This window comes from Lolium perenne, chromosome 5, assembly GCF_019359855.2.
Source record: "Lolium perenne isolate Kyuss_39 chromosome 5, Kyuss_2.0, whole genome shotgun sequence".
NCBI classification, from domain to species: Eukaryota; Viridiplantae; Streptophyta; class Magnoliopsida; order Poales; family Poaceae; genus Lolium; species Lolium perenne.
Window position 1 is genome coordinate 26247566 of NC_067248.2, and position 22117 is coordinate 26269682.

The 22117-nt window shown below is 44.6% G+C and overlaps 1 protein-coding gene across 18 annotated transcripts; it reads right to left on the bottom strand.

Annotated features, from left to right (window-relative positions):
• Window positions 1–596: 596 nt before the first annotated feature.
• LOC127298713 (uncharacterized) lies at window positions 597–13721 on the bottom strand. 18 transcript variants are annotated; one of them, XR_011744645.1, is made up of 11 exons: window positions 13366–13721; window positions 13244–13277; window positions 12939–13015; window positions 11978–12053; window positions 11712–11824; window positions 4309–4335; window positions 4151–4227; window positions 3846–3922; window positions 2885–2960; window positions 2619–2731; window positions 597–851 (listed from the first exon to the last, which is right to left on the bottom strand). XR_011744645.1 is itself a non-coding variant. In XM_071819781.1 (10 exons), exons 5-9 carry the CDS (start codon window positions 4329–4331, stop codon window positions 2625–2627), a joined length of 360 nt encoding a protein of 119 aa, XP_071675882.1. In that variant the 5' UTR covers window positions 4332–4335; window positions 11712–11824; window positions 11978–12053; window positions 12939–13015; window positions 13244–13714; the 3' UTR covers window positions 597–851; window positions 2619–2624. The 18 variants fall into 18 exon arrangements, 2 of the variants coding, with proteins under 2 accessions (XP_071675882.1, XP_071675883.1); XR_011744646.1 differs by having other exon boundaries at window positions 4151–4184; window positions 4273–4335; XR_011744648.1 differs by lacking the exon at window positions 3846–3922.
• Between the last annotated feature and the right edge of the window lie 8396 nt (window positions 13722–22117).

Below are 22117 nucleotides of genomic sequence, written 5' to 3' on the forward strand. Positions count from 1 at the left end.
GAAGATGGAGAAGTAAAGATTTGCAAAGTACACACTGATCTGAATGTAGCAGATCCGTTGACTAAAGCTCTCCCTAGGGCAAAGCATGACCAACACCAGAATGCCATGGGTGTTAGGTATATTACAATGTAATCTAGATTATTGACTCTAGTGCAAGTGGGAGACTGAAGGAGATATGCCCTAGAGGCAATAATAAAGTGGTTATTATTTATATCTTTATGTTTATGATAAATGTTTATATATTATGCTATAATTGTATTAACCGAAACATTAGTACATGTGTGATATGTAGACAACAAAGAAGTCCCTAGTATGCCTCTAAACTAGCTTGTTGATTAATGGATGATTAGTTTCATAATCATGAACATTGGATGTTATTAATAACAAGGTTATATCATTGTATGAATGATGTAATGGACACACCCAATTAAGCGTAGCATAAGATCTCGTCATTAAGTTATTTGCTATAAGCTTTCGATACATAGTTACCTAGTCCTTATGACCATGAGATCATGTAAATCATGTGGGGACCCCGGACTAGCTGTCCGAAATACCCTGTTATGTATACAGTTCACGATCCCATGATCAGTGCACCGTGAACACATAACTGAACTGATATCAAATTACACCGTCCATTACAAAGCGGAATAAGAAAATTACAACATGGTCACATGACCAATACTTACATAATAGCCTCGAAGGGCCTAACTAAACATCAGAGTAGCATCATCACTTCAGCAGCGCAGTACCCAAGTCATCTGCCATAACCCTACAGGCAACTGACTGGGGAGACGTTCCTAGCCCGCATAGACGTCGTCAACTCCTTCTTCATCTGTCGAACTCCTTCAAGTCTGGCCAAGTAAATAGCCAGGGACAAAGCCGTGAGTACATTTGGAATTGTACTCGCAAACCATCAAGAAGGTGATAAAAATTCTAACTAGAGAAGGCAAGAGAGGAAAAATAGTTTCTCTCGTGGATGTAGCATGTGGAAGAGAAATAGTTTCTCTTGTGGATATAGCATCCTGGCATCTCGAGTGATGGGGACACTAAGGGAGTCCTATTACATCTCTATACCTTTGTTAAAGAAGAGGTAGCATACCGCCATCTCAATTGATGGGGATACTAGGAAAGTCCTATGACATCTCTATATCTTTGTTGAAGAAGATACTTCAAAAGATAAACTACGACATCTCTATATCTTTGTTGAAGAAGATACTTCAAAAGATAAACTACGACATCTCTATATCTTTATTGAAGAAGAGTCCCTCTACATGAAACACTAGGAAGGGTCACCCAATTTTGTTTCATTTTCCTCGACCATCTCCATATGGTGGGCACCAGCCTTTCTGTACCCTTCTGGTACATCCAACACACACATTTCCTTTGGAAATCATTTTCTAAACCAAAACTCGACACAGCTCGGTAACGGCCATCCCAACCGTCCATGACCGCGGACGCGGCTATTCGAATAGTTTTAACTCTGCAGAGTGTGCGCACTTTCCCCACAAGATCTGATAAATCCGCCGGGATCATCCCCGATTCGTCATACGAAAGTATGCGAGTCTCGGATAATCAGTCGAAGCCTTTCGCCTATTCAACTTAGCAAGAGGTCCTACCCTATGGAGTATGTACCTCCCCGGCACCGTGGCAGCTCACCTCCCTTTGAGCGTGGCTCCACCGCCAAGCCAGGAGACCCATAGTGTCTTCCGGACGGGTCAGCCCCGAAGGCCTCCCGTTATACGATTGTCTCCAACTACGACAACCCGGACTCGGGGGTAACCGTACCCTTGTATAGTTGTGCGGTGCCTCATGCTAAGAAGAACAAACGTCAAGCTAAGCCCCGTGCCCACGTTGGAGTAGTGTGGTTGCGCGGGTTAATTGTTCCGGGCGAATACAGAGAACCATGTGTCGTTTTTCTCAAAAACCCAAGTCACACACACATTTCCTCTTTCCAACCATCTTTGTCAAGATCCTTTCCTTTCATAAACCATACGCTTGGGTAAGATTGCCTCACCCAAGGTTTTCATAAACATTTACAACAAGGAAAACCTTGAGGGGTTCCCAACCTATAGTTTCATGAGTTGAACTAGTAATGCACTACGGCCGAGATGAGAGTCATCCCGCCATAGATGAGGTATAAAGGGGTAGTGGAGTGGATCATACTTGCTTAAGGTAAGCATGTATTATGACAACACAAGGAGGAATATACTCTCAGATTTGTGGTGCTAATAACACAACTTAGATAGTGGAGTGTCACTATCCAACATATTCTCCAAGATGGTACACGGCATACTCCTCTCAAGTTGAGAATACACCAAGATCATGACATTGATACCTCTATACTACAAAGGGGGTGGGTGTGGTGTAAGTTAATATCTTGAGATGGAACATGCTCAAGTTGAGCATACAAGATCACCAAGTGGAATAGCACGGCCATGTTACCATGCATCCCATAACACAAGGACAATAGTGGAGCATCACCACTAGGGAGTACCCCACTTGCAATCACACATAGATGACATAAATAGAGATAATAACACACATAGAATGAAGGCGCTTTGAACATCAACAAATGACATCCAACTAGACACCGGATCAGAGATCAAAAGATGGCTTGCCTTGGCTTATTTGTCCCTGTACTTCTTCAACTCCATCAATATAAGAATCCCAACAATATAAATAAAATCCTTGTCCAATTCCACTTCTTCTTCTTCTCCGGAATTGCTCGCGTCTATCGCCGGAAAATATAAAAGGAACACAATCAATCACATTGCACCAACAAAACAAACATACAACAACCATAATTTAACCATTCAATAAAGAGCTACCATACAAAGGACTTATAGATACCACAAACAACTTAAAGAAAACCCATGTTATTTACCTAGTAAAGGTATGAGAGTATCACAACTTAGCAATTGCCTCTCTCGGTTATCACCATAGTATAAACCAAACATCCCCTGGTAGATAACATCATAAAGAGGACAAAAGCATTAGTTTGACATCAAATACATTCACAAAACATTTTCAAACATTTTTGGAAAAAGTAGAAAACAGTTTTCCTAACTTAGTTTGCTCACATAACACCACACAAGAATAGGAAGCAAATGATATGCCCTACCATTTGAAAACTTAAGCAAAACAAAAGAGCTAATGTTAAATTGCAGAGATTTTGTTTTGCAAACATAAAACAAAGGTTGCCCATTTCTAATAAAAAGAGTTGGTCAAGGTTTTTAAATAAACCCAACAAGTTTTGGTCCAACAATGCATGTCACACATATACCTTACTAACAGTAACGAAAATGCATGAACAGAGACTAACACTATTTTTCCTAGATGGCCAGTACTAATACAAGACTAACCCAATTGGAAACACCCAAAAATATCAAACCTACAATTTTAGGAATTTCTTTGAATCTGACTGTACAGAAAACAAGATCTGTAAGCCATAAATCGTAGAAACATCCTAAAAATATGAGGCCACTGGCATTTGAAAGGTAATTAAACAGAGATTCACACGCAATTGGATTTGGGTTCAAAATATTTCTGAAACTCTCACAAATGGATTTACAAGTTCACTGCATGTTTTCACCATTTGCTTTAACTATGGAGTTGCAGAATAGATAAAGGTTTGAAACTTGTTTGAGATGATTAAGAAAACATTCAGCAATCCTACAGAAGTGGAATCACTCAATTAGGTTCAAAAATGGATTTTTGATGAATTAAAAGCTAACAGCCATGTCTGCAGAACACACAGAAAAAGTTTAATTCACCACAAATCGTACACAACTCATAAAAATATGAGGTCAGCTGCATCTGAAAGGTAATGTAAAGGTGGTTCTTACCCAACTGGTTTTATTCAAAAATTCGTTTCCAAGCTCCTGATTTAATTCGACAAAGTCAGATCTGACCAGATCTTGATCTGTGAACCATTTCAATTCCATTAGGTCATTTGAAGTGAACCCAACGCCAAAATGAAGGTACTGGAGAGGGCTTTCACCCAAAATTGAGTTTGCTCAAAAAGGTTTTGTAAAACAGAGGAAATCTAACAAACAATGATTCTGCATGTTTGCAGAACTTTATTTATCATGCAAAATCCGTAATGAATTTGAGGATGAGACCAACGCCAAGTTGTAGATAGTTTCAGTACCTATCTGCAGAACTTTGAACCACTCGATTTGGATCTGCACACGAGATTTGGCGGATTTTACAAGATCGTACCAGAATCTGAAACAGCAAGAAACAGAAATTACTGCAAGGTTTTGGACGAACTTTGCTCAAGAACTTCAGATCTGAGGATAGCTCAACCTTCTCCATGCTTGGACCAACATGCACCTTCATCAAGATCCAATCTTAGCAATGGAGGGAGAAGAAGAGGAGATTAAACCATCTAAGGTTAGGGAGAAGAAGGAGAGGGAGGCTCTCATGGTGAGGATGAGCTTGAGGGAGGGGGAGAGCTTCATCTTGGTGGCTTGCCATGGCTATGGCCGGCCATGGGAGCAAGGGGAGCACCATTTTCGTGGGAAAGTGGAGGAGGAGAGTGTGAGGGAGTGGAGGAAATAGTAGGGAGTGAAAAGAAATGAGGCAAAGGAGAGGAGTGGAGAGGAGTGGAGAGTGGGAAATGAGAGCAAGTGAGGAGGGAGTGGGCTGCCAAGCCCCTTTATATAGAGGGAGAGGGGGTGGGTTGGCTGCCTCCTCATTGATTGAGTTGGTTGGGAGGCTGCCCATTTATGGATTGGGGTAGGTGGGAGGCATGGCTTGTATAAGAAGGAAAAGGGGAGATAGTGCTGGCCGAATTTTGAATGCGAACACAAATTGGCCGGCTCCATTCTTGCCAAACAAAAATGAACAATGAGAGAGAGATGCACATCATCCATGTGCATGATGTTGAGGAGGTAATGTTGATGGAGGTTGAGACATAGAGATAGAAATGGAGAGTGAGAGTGATATGCATTAAAAGGAAAATTTGTTATCACTTTGTTTGTGGCAAACAAATGATGGAAAGAGATAGATCCAAGGTTTAGAGGGGTAGTGATGGAAGTACAGATACAATACCAATGGTGAATATGGTGGCATAAAATCAATTCAAGAGGTCAAGGTGTTGATGGAAAAGAATGGGGGAGTGAGATAGGTATGAGGAAAAATAAGTTGCTCTAAAAAAAAGAGGTCAATTGGGAGTGGTTTGAAATACTCCCTGAGTCTAGGGTTCAGTTGAAGGGAGTCCATTTGAAAGTATCAAATGATCATCCATTTGATCAAGAATTGGAGGATGAGGGGATACAATGTGGTAAATCAGTGATGTGCATAAGATGTGCAAGGATTGTCATTTGAAAAAAAAAAATTTATTTGAAAGGGATTTGAAACACCTCAATTGGGAATGAACTCAAGTGGAATGGAATTTGAAAATGTTGAGAGAAACTAGTTGGAACATAGGAGGTCAAAATGTTCTACTTACTTTCTCAAGTGAAGTAGAGTTTTTCTCAAATGTAAAATAAGCAAGAGGAAGACAAGAAATGGTATAGGTACCATAAACAAGCCTTTTGTAAAATGGAAAAAAAAATAGAAAATAATGTTTTAGAAATCAGTACTTGGTAGAAATGGGATGAAAAACAAAAGGAAAATGATGCTATTCCCCCGGGGGATCACGCGCTCGCAGCCTCCCTATTCCGCGAACGACACGTGTCCCTGGTGGGCAAGCAACCTCAGTCCCACGTCGCTGGCACCCGTCATCGCTAGGACTTGAGATAGGGATGCTTCGGGGCCCACCCACGTGTGTAGGCGTTATCCTCTCTCTGGCCTTATCTCTTCCAAACGCTGTTGTCTTCGATCCCCATCGTCACCACGACACGCTACCATTTTCCTTCCCCTCCTGCTCAAGCTCGGCCGCGCGCGAGGCGCCTCTCCTCCCTTGTTGCCTGGTCCGGCTCCGCCATAACCGCCTCCTAGGCGTGGGCTACCTTCACTGCCACCGTTGTCTGCTACCGCACCGCCACCACGGGGTCGAGCTCCTCCGGCAGCCGCTCCTGCACGTTGTTGTCTCATGCCTTCTCCATGATCTCAGGCGGTCCTGCTGCCGCCAGCGCTTCAAGGGAACGGGGCGTGCTACGAGGCTTGACCGTCTGTGCTACAAACGGTGGGCGGCGCCGCTGCGACCACTAGAGTCCCCACCATAGTACATGCCGCCCGCCGGTGATGCTACATCCATTGTCGGCGTATGCTACGTTCGGACGGCGGCGATGCTACCGAAGGCGGCGGCGTCTGCTACGTCCCGCCGGTGGTGCTGCTATGTCCGGCCGGCGGTGCTGCTGCAAGCGGCGGGGACGCCTGCTACGTCCGGCCAGCGGCGCTGCTGCAAACAGCGGTGGCGCCTGCTTCGTCCGGCCAGCGGCGCTGCTACCAAATGCCGGAGACTCTGCTGCAAGCGGCGGCGCCTACTACATCCGGTCCTACCAAAGGCCGGCGGCTCTGCTGCAAGCGGCGGCGGCGCCTGCTACGTCCGGCCATCGGCGCTGCTACAAGTGGCGACGGTGTCCGCTACTTTCGTCCGTCGGTGGTGCTACCATCGTGGTCGACACTAGCGAGGTTTCTCACCGGAGCCGGCCGACACGTGCGCTGTTACCTTGGGTGGCCGGAGTTGCTGCCTTGGGGATTTGCAGCATATGAATAAAAATATTTGCTACAATTTTTTTGCGGTTTTGCTACATCTGCGTAATATGTTTGCTACGTGGTCTCCGGCGAGGTCTCCGGTGAGGTCTCGGGCGAGCCCAGCCTTTTTATTTTCTTTTTCTAAACGAACCGTTTTTTGCTTCAGTCATTTGCTGCCGGGGGCGATTTTTTGCTGCCGGAGATGTTTTTTTGCTACATGCAAATCTAACCGTCAAAATGATTGATCCGACGGCTGGAGACCCGGGGGCTGGGGAATCAGATCCCCCGGGGGACGCCCAGCAGTTTCCAAAACAAAACCCATTTCAGTTCTTTGTTTTCTTTGAAGAAATATCCTGAAAAGATTTTATAAAAAACTAGAAGTAGTTTTGTGATCAAAACTAGAGAAGGAAAAACAATAGGGTTTTTGAGAAAGAAAACTAATTTAGGGAGGAGTGTTCTCAAGGGTAGATGGTGGCCTCAAAATGTACCCATCATTCCCAATCTTGGTTTTGTGAAGATTAAACTTGAATAAAAACAAGAGGTAAAAGTGAAGGAAGTGATCTTGAGGTAAAACATTGGATAGGGTACAAGATCAAGTTGAATATATGAGCTGCAAGGATTGACTGAGACATGCAAGACGTGGAGGTTGAAGAGGATGTTGCATAGATGAGATCCATGCATTGAGGTCAACAATAACAGTGGTGGTTGCTTAGATATCAACTGCCAAAGTCTGGAACTTATAAGCTTGCCAAAACAGATTGTTGACTTGGCTTCAGAATCAACCTATGATGAGTGGGTATAAGAGAAGGATGTGATGAGGGTAGATGATCCCAAATTTTGGATTCAAGGATGGTTTGAGCTGGACTAACACAAATAGGAATATCAAGATGGCACACTCATGTTGCCATCAGGAGAAGAGTTTGATGTAGTAAAAAGGAAAACAATTTTACCTAAGTCACACATGTGTTTTATTAGGTGAGTTGTATGTCTGACCACTAGAGGTGTTGTTCTTTGAGGTACTCAACACAGAACTCAACAAGAAATCAAGACAATATATCTAGCGGCAGATCAAAGCAATTCATCACAACAAACAAATCAAGGCAACTCATCTAAATTAGTCTATAGAAAAAGTTTTTGTTCCCCCTAATTTTTGAAATATGGACAATTAATCAAGGTTGCAAAAGTTGGGGTGTTACAGATCATCCACCCTTAAAATAATCTCGTCCCGAGATTACTGAGCGTAGAACTGGAGGGGTTGTAAAGTTTAACGAAAATTAGACTCCAACTTTTAGTGGAAGACTTCCACCCTTAAGATTTTTCATCGGGCTTTCGGAAAATCTTAGAGCTTCTGCCTTGCGGTCCTGTCGGGGGCTTCTGAAGGAGTCATCGATCTTCCGTACTCAGTTGAAGAATCTTCAGGGGCGACGTGCAGACCGCAACTTCAAGAGGCACTCACGGTGTTAACTAAACCATAGGGGACGCGCCGTGAGTTAATAAGTTGATGAAACGCCTGGTTGGTACCCATATGAAGCAGCAACAGGGGTCGTCGAAGACAATCTTCAGCTTGAGGGTCGGTGCTGACTTCAGTAGCAACTAAGAAGTTAGCGGGTAAACTACGCCTAAAGTCTTGAGTCTTGAGGTATCTTCAGGAGCCTTCACTTGATGAGGACCAGATGAACCATGTGATGTAGCTTGGCTTTGACGCTATTGTTCACTCAACTTGTTAGACGGTGTGTTAGAGGGTAGTTTTCAAGAAAATATCCTCGAGGTTAGCGCGATTATGCTCCAAGGTTAGTCCAAATTAGTATGTCTTCTCGCAGAGGTGCAGTCATTCTTGAAGGTAGGGCTTCTTCTTTCTTGGCGTAGTCGAGATGCTCCAGCTGATATTGAAGGAAGTTAGCGTAGATGGGGGTTTGGGTTAGTTTTCCTGATGTTTGAAAAACAACTGCTAACGGGGGTAGAGTTAGAGCTTTTCGTTAACTTATCCAACTAACTAGCAGTTAGCAAAACATCGGCGAGGTAGGTGAGGGTGAAAACATCTTTGGGAGGCTTTCTAAGCTAGTTTATCACACTAAGGGTGTTTTTCAGACCGAAAAGCCAAGACAATTATACACACAACAAACAAACAAAAGACACTCAAGGCAGCACACAAGGGAACTACAAGCAATCATCAAACCAGGCATGGTAACCTAAGTACCCATGGAATGCCTAATGCGTGGGGGTAGCTCAATCAAAGCGATTGAGTTTGTCCTATCCATCCTATTGGTTTGGGGGCTGGTCACATATGTTGCCATCTTCATTTTGCTCTTATGGACTCCAACATGGATTTTCGGGGCAGTTGGTTGCGAAGCAGGCCTGGTGTTCGGTCTTCTATGTTGAGGCGGAGGAGAAAACTGCATAGTCTTCTTGCTCAACATCCCGGGAACGTGAGGTCTTCGAAGAGGTAGTTGTTGAGGTACTCCCGAAATCGTCAACTTCTTGTAGCTGGCCTAAAAATTACTAGTCAAGAACTGAGGACTTGATCCCAGATGACTGCAAAAAGTGCAAGTCCACGGAGGAAGAGGGTCAGCTCCTTGACAGACTTTGGTGACAACCAAAGACATGATGTTATCATCCCAACAAGCACACGGCTACGTCGGCATCCAATCTTCAATAGCTGCAGTTGGAGATATATGAGTCTTCCTGAGGGATTGAGCCATCTTCGAGTTCGAGTCTCCAGTCTGAGTTGGGGACATCGTCCAATATGTAGGTTTGAATTGGCTGAGACAATAGAGTAAGAATTTTCAAACCTTTTTATAAAGCGGAGAGGTAAGAATTTTAGAAGCTTTGAATAAATAAGAGGAGTAGAAGCTATACTTCCGACTAAAGAAACAATTTGTTTTGTAAATAGTTTTGTCCAAGTACTTGTTTCCTAACTAACGTCCATGCTAACTAAGGTCTCCTACAGTCAGGATGGCTCTGATACCAGCTCTGTGGGGACCCCGGACTAGCTGTCCGAAATACCCTGTTATGTATACAGTTCACGATCCCATGATCAGTGCACCGTGAACACATAACTGAACTGATATCAAATTACACCGTCCATTACAAAGCGGAATAAGAAAATTACAACATGGTCACATGACCAATACTTACATAATAGCCTCGAAGGGCCTAACTAAACATCAGAGTAGCATCATCACTTCAGCAGCGCAGTACCCAAGTCATCTGCCATAACCCTACAGGCAACTGACTGGGGAGACGTTCCTAGCCCGCATAGACGTCGTCAACTCCTTCTTCATCTGTCGAACTCCTTCAAGTCTGGCCAAGTAAATAGCCAGGGACAAAGCCGTGAGTACATTTGGAATTGTACTCGCAAACCATCAAGAAGGTGATAAAAATTCTAACTAGAGAAGGCAAGAGAGGAAAAATAGTTTCTCTCGTGGATGTAGCATGTGGAAGAGAAATAGTTTCTCTTGTGGATATAGCATCCCGGCATCTCGAGTGATGGGGACACTAAGGGAGTCCTATTACATCTCTATACCTTTGTTAAAGAAGAGGTAGCATACCGCCATCTCAATTGATGGGGATACTAGGAAAGTCCTATGACATCTCTATATCTTTGTTGAAGAAGATACTTCAAAAGATAAACTACGACATCTCTATATCTTTGTTGAAGAAGATACTTCAAAAGATAAACTACGACATCTCTATATCTTTATTGAAGAAGAGTCCCTCTACATGAAACACTAGGAAGGGTCACCCAATTTTGTTTCATTTTCCTCGACCATCTCCATATGGTGGGCACCAGCCTTTCTGCACTTCCGGTACATCCAACACACACATTTCCTTTGGAAATCATTTTCTAAACCAAAACTCGACACAGCTCGGTAACGGCCATCCCAACCGTCCATGACCGCGGACGCGGCTATTCGAATAGTTTTAACTCTGCAGAGTGTGCGCACTTTCCCCACAAGATCTGATAAATCCGCCGGGATCATCCCCGGTTCGTCATACGAAAGTATGCGAGTCTCGGATAATCAGTCGAAGCCTTTCGCCTATTCAACTTAGCAAGAGGTCCTACCCTATGGAGTATGTACCTCCCCGGCACCGTGGCAGCTCACCTCCCTTTGAGCGTGGCTCCACCGCCAAGCCAGGAGACCCATAGTGTCTTCCGGACGGGTCAGCCCCGAAGGCCTCCCGTTATACGATTGTCTCCAACTACGACAACCCGGACTCGGGGGTAACCGTACCCTTGTATAGTTGTGCGGTGCCTCATGCTAAGAAGAACAAACGTCAAGCTAAGCCCCGTGCCCACGTTGGAGTAGTGTGGTTGCGCGGGTTAATTGTTCCGGGCGAATACAGAGAACCATGTGTCGTTTTTCTCAAAAACCCAAGTCACACACACATTTCCTCTTTCCAACCATCTTTGTCAAGATCCTTTCCTTTCATAAACCATACGCTTGGGTAAGATTGCCTCACCCAAGGTTTTCATAAACATTTACAACAAGGAAAACCTTGAGGGGTTCCCAACCTATAGTTTCATGAGTTGAACTAGTAATGCACTACGGCCGAGATGAGAGTCATCCCGCCATAGATGAGGTATAAAGGGGTAGTGGAGTGGATCATACTTGCTTAAGGTAAGCATGTATTATGACAACACAAGGAGGAATATACTCTCAGATTTGTGGTGCTAATAACACAACTTAGATAGTGGAGTGTCACTATCCAACATATTCTCCAAGATGGTACACGGCATACTCCTCTCAAGTTGAGAATACACCAAGATACATGACATTGATACCTCTATACTACAAAGGGGGTGGGTGTGGTGTAAGTTAATATCTTGAGATGGAACATGCTCAAGTTGAGCATACAAGATCACCAAGTGGAATAGCACGGCCATGTTACCATGCATCCCATAACACAAGGACAATAGTGGAGCATCACCACTAGGGAGTACCCCACTTGCAATCACACATAGATGACATAAATAGAGATAATAACACACATAGAATGAAGGCGCTTTGAACATCAACAAATGACATCCAACTAGACACCGGATCAGAGATCAAAAGATGGCTTGCCTTGGCTTATTTGTCCCTGTACTTCTTCAACTCCATCAATATAAGAATCCCAACAATATAAATAAAATCCTTGTCCAATTCCACTTCTTCTTCTTCTCCGGAATTGCTCGCGTCTATCGCCGGAAAATATAAAAGGAACACAATCAATCACATTGCACCAACAAAACAAACATACAACAACCATAATTTAACCATTCAATAAAGAGCTACCATACAAAGGACTTATAGATACCACAAACAACTTAAAGAAAACCCATGTTATTTACCTAGTAAAGGTATGAGAGTATCACAACTTAGCAATTGCCTCTCTCGGTTATCACCATAGTATAAACCAAACATCCCCTGGTAGATAACATCATAAAGAGGACAAAAGCATTAGTTTGACATCAAATACATTCACAAAACATTTTCAAACATTTTTGGAAAAAGTAGAAAACAGTTTTCCTAACTTAGTTTGCTCACATAACACCACACAAGAATAGGAAGCAAATGATATGCCCTACCATTTGAAAACTTAAGCAAAACAAAAGAGCTAATGTTAAATTGCAGAGATTTTGTTTTGCAAACATAAAACAAAGGTTGCCCATTTCTAATAAAAAGAGTTGGTCAAGGTTTTTAAATAAACCCAACAAGTTTTGGTCCAACAATGCATGTCACACATATACCTTACTAACAGTAACGAAAATGCATGAACAGAGACTAACACTATTTTTCCTAGATGGCCAGTACTAATACAAGACTAACCCAATTGGAAACACCCAAAAATATCAAACCTACAATTTTAGGAATTTCTTTGAATCTGACTGTACAGAAAACAAGATCTGTAAGCCATAAATCGTAGAAACATCCTAAAAATATGAGGCCACTGGCATTTGAAAGGTAATTAAACAGAGATTCACACGCAATTGGATTTGGGTTCAAAATATTTCTGAAACTCTCACAAATGGATTTACAAGTTCACTGCATGTTTTCACCATTTGCTTTAACTATGGAGTTGCAGAATAGATAAAGGTTTGAAACTTGTTTGAGATGATTAAGAAAACATTCAGCAATCCTACAGAAGTGGAATCACTCAATTAGGTTCAAAAATGGATTTTTGATGAATTAAAAGCTAACAGCCATGTCTGCAGAACACACAGAAAAAGTTTAATTCACCACAAATCGTACACAACTCATAAAAATATGAGGTCAGCTGCATCTGAAAGGTAATGTAAAGGTGGTTCTTACCCAACTGGTTTTATTCAAAAATTCGTTTCCAAGCTCCTGATTTAATTCGACAAAGTCAGATCTGACCAGATCTTGATCTGTGAACCATTTCAATTCCATTAGGTCATTTGAAGTGAACCCAACGCCAAAATGAAGGTACTGGAGAGGGCTTTCACCCAAAATTGAGTTTGCTCAAAAAGGTTTTGTAAAACAGAGGAAATCTAACAAACAATGATTCTGCATGTTTGCAGAACTTTATTTATCATGCAAAATCCGTAATGAATTTGAGGATGAGACCAACGCCAAGTTGTAGATAGTTTCAGTACCTATCTGCAGAACTTTGAACCACTCGATTTGGATCTGCACACGAGATTTGGCGGATTTTACAAGATCGTACCAGAATCTGAAACAGCAAGAAACAGAAATTACTGCAAGGTTTTGGACGAACTTTGCTCAAGAACTTCAGATCTGAGGATAGCTCAACCTTCTCCATGCTTGGACCAACATGCACCTTCATCAAGATCCAATCTTAGCAATGGAGGGAGAAGAAGAGGAGATTAAACCATCTAAGGTTAGGGAGAAGAAGGAGAGGGAGGCTCTCATGGTGAGGATGAGCTTGAGGGAGGGGGAGAGCTTCATCTTGGTGGCTTGCCATGGCTATGGCCGGCCATGGGAGCAAGGGGAGCACCATTTTCGTGGGAAAGTGGAGGAGGAGAGTGTGAGGGAGTGGAGGAAATAGTAGGGAGTGAAAAGAAATGAGGCAAAGGAGAGGAGTGGAGAGGAGTGGAGAGTGGGAAATGAGAGCAAGTGAGGAGGGAGTGGGCTGCCAAGCCCCTTTATATAGAGGGAGAGGGGGTGGGTTGGCTGCCTCCTCATTGATTGAGTTGGTTGGGAGGCTGCCCATTTATGGATTGGGGTAGGTGGGAGGCATGGCTTGTATAAGAAGGAAAAGGGGAGATAGTGCTGGCCGAATTTTGAATGCGAACACAAATTGGCCGGCTCCATTCTTGCCAAACAAAAATGAACAATGAGAGAGAGATGCACATCATCCATGTGCATGATGTTGAGGAGGTAATGTTGATGGAGGTTGAGACATAGAGATAGAAATGGAGAGTGAGAGTGATATGCATTAAAAGGAAAATTTGTTATCACTTTGTTTGTGGCAAACAAATGATGGAAAGAGATAGATCCAAGGTTTAGAGGGGTAGTGATGGAAGTACAGATACAATACCAATGGTGAATATGGTGGCATAAAATCAATTCAAGAGGTCAAGGTGTTGATGGAAAAGAATGGGGGAGTGAGATAGGTATGAGGAAAAATAAGTTGCTCTAAAAAAAAGAGGTCAATTGGGAGTGGTTTGAAATACTCCCTGAGTCTAGGGTTCAGTTGAAGGGAGTCCATTTGAAAGTATCAAATGATCATCCATTTGATCAAGAATTGGAGGATGAGGGGATACAATGTGGTAAATCAGTGATGTGCATAAGATGTGCAAGGATTGTCATTTGAAAAAAAAAATTTATTTGAAAGGGATTTGAAACACCTCAATTGGGAATGAACTCAAGTGGAATGGAATTTGAAAATGTTGAGAGAAACTAGTTGGAACATAGGAGGTCAAAATGTTCTACTTACTTTCTCAAGTGAAGTAGAGTTTTTCTCAAATGTAAAATAAGCAAGAGGAAGACAAGAAATGGTATAGGTACCATAAACAAGCCTTTTGTAAAATGGAAAAAAAAATAGAAAATAATGTTTTAGAAATCAGTACTTGGTAGAAATGGGATGAAAAACAAAACCCATTTCAGTTCTTTGTTTTCTTTGAAGAAATATCCTGAAAAGATTTTATAAAAAACTAGAAGTAGTTTTGTGATCAAAACTAGAGAAGGAAAAACAATAGGGTTTTTGAGAAAGAAAACTAATTTAGGGAGGAGTGTTCTCAAGGGTAGATGGTGGCCTCAAAATGTACCCATCATTCCCAATCTTGGTTTTGTGAAGATTAAACTTGAATAAAAACAAGAGGTAAAAGTGAAGGAAGTGATCTTGAGGTAAAACATTGGATAGGGTACAAGATCAAGTTGAATATATGAGCTGCAAGGATTGACTGAGACATGCAAGACGTGGAGGTTGAAGAGGATGTTGCATAGATGAGATCCATGCATTGAGGTCAACAATAACAGTGGTGGTTGCTTAGATATCAACTGCCAAAGTCTGGAACTTATAAGCTTGCCAAAACAGATTGTTGACTTGGCTTCAGAATCAACCTATGATGAGTGGGTATAAGAGAAGGATGTGATGAGGGTAGATGATCCCAAATTTTGGATTCAAGGATGGTTTGAGCTGGACTAACACAAATAGGAATATCAAGATGGCACACTCATGTTGCCATCAGGAGAAGAGTTTGATGTAGTAAAAAGGAAAACAATTTTACCTAAGTCACACATGTGTTTTATTAGGTGAGTTGTATGTCTGACCACTAGAGGTGTTGTTCTTTGAGGTACTCAACACAGAACTCAACAAGAAATCAAGACAATATATCTAGCGGCAGATCAAAGCAATTCATCACAACAAACAAATCAAGGCAACTCATCTAAATTAGTCTATAGAAAAAGTTTTTGTTCCCCCTAATTTTTGAAATATGGACAATTAATCAAGGTTGCAAAAGTTGGGGTGTTACAAATCACTTATACCGAAAAGGTACTTTGATTACACCAAACGCCACTGCGTAAATGGGTGGTTATAAAGGTGGGATTAAGTATCCGGAAAGTATGAGTTGAGGCATATGGATCAACAGTGGGATTTGTCCATCCCGATGACGGATAGATATACTCTGGGCCCTCTCGGTGGAATGTCATCTAATGTCTTGCAAGCATATGAATGAGTTCATAAGAGACCACATACCACGGTACGAGTAAAGAGTACTTGTCAGGAGACGAGGTTGAACAAGGTATAGAGTGATACCGAAGATCAAACCTCGGACAAGTAAAATATCGTGTGACAAAGGGAATTGGTATTGTATGTGAATGGTTCATTCGATCACTAAAGTCATCGTTGAATATGTGGGAGCCATTATGGATCTCCAGATCCCGCTATTGGTTATTGGTCGGAGTGAGTACTCAACCATGTCCGCATAGTTCACGAACCGTAGGGTGACACACTTAAAGTTGGATGTTGAAATGGTAGAACTTGAATATGGAATGGAGTTCGAATATTTGTTCGGAGTCCCGGATGAGATCCCGGACATCACGAGGAGTTCCGGAATGGTCCGGAGAATAAGATTCATATATAGGATGTCATTTTATATGAAATAAATTGACGCGGAAGGTTCTATGGAAGGTTCTAGAAGGTTCTAGAAAAGTCCGGAAGAAACCACCAAGGAAGGTGGAGTCCCATGGCCGGCCAACCCTAGTGGGGGTGGAGTCCCAAGTGGACTCCCCCTTAGGGGGCCGGCCACCCCCCCATATGGGAGATGGAACTCCCACCTCTAGTGGGAGTCCTAGCTTGGGTAGGTTTGCCAACCATATGGAAGGTTTTGGGTTCGGGTCTTATTCGAAGACTTGGAGACCAACACTTGGGGTTCCACCTATATAATGAGGGGCAAGGGGAGGGGGCCGGCCACCCCAACAAGCACAAGGTGGCCGCACCACCTATAGTGGCCGGCGCCCCCCCCCTCTCCCCAAACCCTAGCCGCCCCGCTCCTCCACTTCCCGCACGCTTAGCGAAGCTCCGCCGGACTTCTCCACCACCACCGACACCACGCCATCGTGCTGTCGGATTCAAGAGGAGCTACTACTTCCGCTGCCCGCTGGAACGGGGAGGTGGACGTCGTCTTCATCAACAACCGAACGTGTGACCGAGTACGGAGGTGCTGCCCGTTCGTTGCGCCGGAAGCGATCGTGATCAAGATCTTCTACGCGCTTTTGCAAGCGGCAAGTGAACGTCTACCGCAGCAACAAGAGCCTCATCTTGTAGGCTTTGGAATCTCTTCAAGGGTGAGACTCGATACCCCCTCGTTGCTACCGTCTTCAAGATTGCATCTTGGCTTGGATTGCGTGTTCGCGGTAGGAAAATTTTTGTTTTCTATGCAACGTTATCCTACAGATGCAACTGGAGGATGACTACGATGAGAGAATGCGATGACGCATACATCGACCAGAGGTGGGCGGGCTTCAAGGTAGGCCAATTGCTCACCTTCAAGAAGGTGTCCTCCTTCAAGTACAGTGTGGTCATCTTCGACTACACCTGCACTGGGGTGATGAGCAGGTGCATGTACCATGGTGATGCTACCAGGGTGTGTCATCTTCGAAAATCATGTCTAAAGCTTACATGATTGTGTGTCACTGCTACCATATCGTGTCTAGTTGTTGTTCGTGTCGTGTCTTGAACTATGATTGTGTCTGTTGTGTCCTGAACTATGATTGTGTCTGAACAATGGTGTGTCCTAAACTTGTGTCGTCTATGATCAATGCTAAGTTTGCTTGTACTTGCATTATTGTGTTTTTGTTTGTGTTGTTGATCGTTGATAACCTCACCACTGAAGATAAGAGGTAACCAGAAACGGATTTTGGGTTGCAACCAAACAACAGAAACGTTGTTCTAGGTTGGTACTAGACCTTCTTTTTTTTCGAGGTAGACGGGGGGGGGGGGGGGGAAACCCCACCGTTTGTTATTTCATTTCTCGAAAACAGCCAAGTAGCCAGTCAATCATACAGATAGGGAAAACAGGGTGGGGGGAGAAGAGAATAATCACATCACAGCCCTAGCGAGTACAAGAGCGTGAAGCGAGTCAAGCGGAGCACGGTCTGCAGGGCGAAGCCGCCACCGCCAGACGGCGATGTCATCCCCCGCTCTCTGTAACGTCGAGCCGGTGGAGTGGCTCACTCCGTTGAAGACGAGGTCGTTCCTCGACTTCCAGATGGACCACAAGATCGCCGCGAGGACGAACCGCCAGGTGTCGAGGGGAGTAGAAGCAGGAGTAGCGAGGTCCCAAAGGGTGAAGCTACCAGCGGGGATTGGGACATCCAGCCGGTTCCACACCTCCGCAGCTCGGGGGCAGTCGAAGAAGAGGTGTCTCCCGGTCTCCGGGAGGGAGCAGGCGGCACAGCCACTAGAGGGGACGCAGTGCTTGTAGAAGAGGTTCGCCCTAGTGCCCTAGATCTTCACCTTCGTGGGGATCCTGAGGGACCACGCAACGCAGGCGGACGTGTCGAGGGGGCGGACCGGCGAGAGGGCTCTATACGCCTCTCGAGAGCAGAAGCGAGGTGCCGAGGGAGAGTCGATGGCCCGACCATCGTGCCCCACACCGAGGCGGGTGCAGTCGATGAGGCGGCGGACCGAGGCGAGCTCGGCCTCGGCCACGGTGGAGAGGCGCGGCTGGAGGTCCAGCCCCTGAGCTACCACAGTGGCGACGGAAGCATGCAGTCGGGTGATGTGGGAGAAGAGGGCGGGGTAGCGAGTCGCCAGCGGCTCACCAACCAGCCACTTATCGAGCCAGAAGGAGGTGGAGCGGCCGTCAACCACAGTAGCTCTGGTGATGGCGCGGTAGAGGGGCAGGCAGTCGGCGACAATCTTCTCAAGGAATGATGGGGAGGCGGAGAGCTCCCCCAAATCTCGACCTGTGTGAGAGAAAAACCAAGAGTTCCAAGGGAGGGGGTTAGGTTGGTGTAATTTATGGACAAAATTAAGCAACAAACACCTGTTCTGCCGATGGAGATCCTTGATGTCGAAACCACCCTCCTGCTTAGACAACAAAACTTTTTCCCAAGCGATTAGACAACGAGCACCAGAACATGAATCTTTCCCAGTCCAGAAGAACGCACGGCGTCTCTTATCGATACTCTCAATAACACCACGGGGCAAAAAGTACGAGCACATGTAATAAGTAGCGAGGTTATTAAGAACAACATTACACAGAACAAGCCTACCCCCAGAGGACAACAGGTGCGCACGCCAGCCCGAAAGCCGTCGGTCGAAAGAAAGGATGAGGGGAGCGTATGCGGAGGCAGGGAGCTTCGATGGTGAAAGCGGAAGGCCTAAATAGGGCTGAGGGAAGGAAGAAATGGGGCAGCCAAGCGTGGCTGCCATCGCCGTAGCCTCATCAGGACGAACATTCATGGGGATGAAACAGGATTTGTGGAAATTGATCGCAAGTCCTGTTGCCGCAGCAAATTCATCGAGCACCTGCTTGAGGCGAGACGTAGCTTCTTGAGTGGCCTTACAGAGGATAAGGGTGTCGTCCGCATATTGGAGGACAGGGCAGGGGGTACCGGGGGAGAGGGGGTGAAGGAGGGAGTCGCTTGAAGAAGTGTGTGCGATGAGGCGTTGGAGCACATCCGCCACGATAATGAAAAGGTACGGGGAGAGGGGGTCGCCCTGCCGAAGGCCGTTGCGACAGCGGATCCAGGCGCCCGGAACCCCATTAAGGAGGATCACGGTATGCCCAGTGTCCAGGATGCGCTTCATCCAGAGACACCAACGATCGTCGAAACCACGAGCTTTGAGGATGGCTAGGAGACTGTCCCAGTTAACAGAGTCAAAAGCCTTTCTGAAATCAATTTTGAAGACGATGGTTGGGGCTTTGCGGGAGTGGCAGCACCGGAGGAGGTCTGCAGCGTAGACGGTGTTTTCCGAAATGCGCCGTCCGGAGAGGAACCCGGTCTGATCAGCGTCAACCAGAGAGTGGATCGCATCTTGGAGTCTGGTCGTTAGAACTTTGGTGATGGTTTTCATCACACAATTTTGAAGGGAGATAGGCCGAAATTGGGAGGGGTGAATCGCCACATCGATTTTGGGGAGGAGGACAAGGAAGGCCCTGTTGATGCGGGTGAGGTCGATTGTCCCATCGTAGAAGGAGGAGAACATTCCAAGAAGATCCTCGGAGACGGCATCACAGAAGGTGGAGAAAAAGGCCGGCCCAAAACCATCAGGGCCGGGGCTAGTTTTTTTGTTCACGGAGAGCACCGTTTTCTTGACCTCATCCACGGTAAAGGGGGCGCAAAGGTTCCCCGCCAGAGGTGTTTCATTGTGGTAGAGGGATGAAAGGTCAAAACGCCAAGCCGTGTGATGACCCACAAGTATAGGGGGTGTATCGTAGTATCTTCGATAAGTAAGAATGTCGATCCCAACGAGGAGCAGAAGGTGTTGACAAGCAGTTTCGATGAAGGATTCACTGTAAATGCTCACAGACAAGTATTCAGGGGGTTTTGATGTAACAGTTGAATAAAGTACGAGTAAGTAAAGTGCGAGAGTAACAATTGCAGCGAGTGGCCCAATCCTTTTTAGCACAAAGGACAAGCCGGTTTGTTTACTTATAATGACCAAACGTTCTCGAGGACACACGGGATTTTAGTCTAGTGCTTTCGCTACATACAGCTAAATAATCTTCATTGTTATGATAAGTGTTGTGTGGGTGAACCTATGCTAATGTACCGCCCTTCCTAGGACTAATACATACTTGTGATTATACCCCTTGCAAGCATCCGCAACTACAAGAAAGTAATTAAGAATAAATCTAACCACAGCCTTAAACTCTGAGATCCTGCTATCCCTCCTGCATCGATATACCAACGGGGGTTTAGGTTTCTGTCACTCCGGCAACCCCGCAATCGGCAAACGAGTACAAGATGCATTCCCCTAGGCCCATAAATGGTGAAGTGTCATGTAGTCGACGTTCACATGACACCACTAGAAGAATAACACCACAACTTAAATATCATACCATTGAATATTACTCAACCATAGTTCACTACTAACATTTAGACTTCACCCATGTCCTCAAGAACTAAACGAACTACTCACGAGACATCATATGGAACATGATCAGAGGTGATATGATGATGAATAACAATCTGAACATAAATTTGGTTCAATGGTTTCACTCAATAGCATCAACAACAAGTAGAGATCGATACCGGGAGAGTTTCCCCTATCAAACAATCAAGATCAAACCCAAATTGCTACGGCGGTGATGAGGTGCTGCGGTGGAGACGGCGGTGATGATGGTGGAGATGATGATGATGGTGATGGAGATGATGTCCAGCTCGATGACGGTGACGATGGCGTCGATTTCCCCCTCCGGGAGGGAATTTCCCCGGCGGATTCCTGCCCGCCGGAGAGCTCTTTTCTCTCCGGTGTTCTCCGCCCCACAGAGGCGGCTGTAACTCTTCGCGAGGTACCCTCTGTGGCTTAGGTTTTCGGGACGAAGGGTTTCGCGAAGAAAAGGAGGCGAAAGGGGCTGTGGGGCCCCCACACCACATGGTGGCGCGGCCAGGCCATGGGCCGCGCCGGCCTGTGGTCTGGCCCCACCTTGGGCCTTCTCAGCTCCTCCTTCTGGCTTCCTTCGTCATCTTGAAAAATAGGATTTTTGGTATAATTTCCTTCCACAGTTGATCTTCCGAAATATTGCGTTCGACGGTGCTTTTTCCAGCAGAATCCTGGCTCCGGTGCTTGATCCTCCAATAATGATGAAACATGCAAAATAGATGAAATAACATAAGTATTGTGTCCCAATATGAAATATATCAATGAATAACAGCAAATTATGATATAAAATAGTGATGCAAATTGGACGTATCAACTCCCCCCAAGCTTAGACTTCGCTTGTCCCCAAGCGAAACTGAACTCAGTAAACAGGACCACATGTTTATGGAGTGAAGAGTCGATCAATAAAATACGGACAAGAAGCATCATATTTATTCACACAAGACATTCTAGTAAACAACTTCCTCATATAACTCAATCTTGAAACAAGTATAAGGTAATCACAAATAAAGGTGCATGAGAAATCATAATTGGTGATGGCAAACTTTGTTCTTGGTCAGAGAACAGTTAACAGATTATACTTATCTATTGAGCAGCGCTCTCATATTAAAGCTTATGGTAAACTTGCATACTCAATCATATTAGACTCCCCATGATCATTGATAACTCGCAAAGATATATTCATTCAGATAAAACTTGTACTAAACAAGGAAGAATAAAAGACATGATGAAGCAAATCACAATATAATGGTTTGATCACAACTACTCAAATGCTTGCTTGAGATGGAGGGAAATAGGTTTACTGACTCAACATAAAGTAAAAGACAGGCCCTTCGCAGAGGGAAGTAGTGATTAAATCATGTGCTAGAGCTTTTTCGGTTTTGAAATCATATAGAGATAATAAAAGTAACATTTTGAGAGGTGTTTGTTGTTGTCAACGACTGGTAGC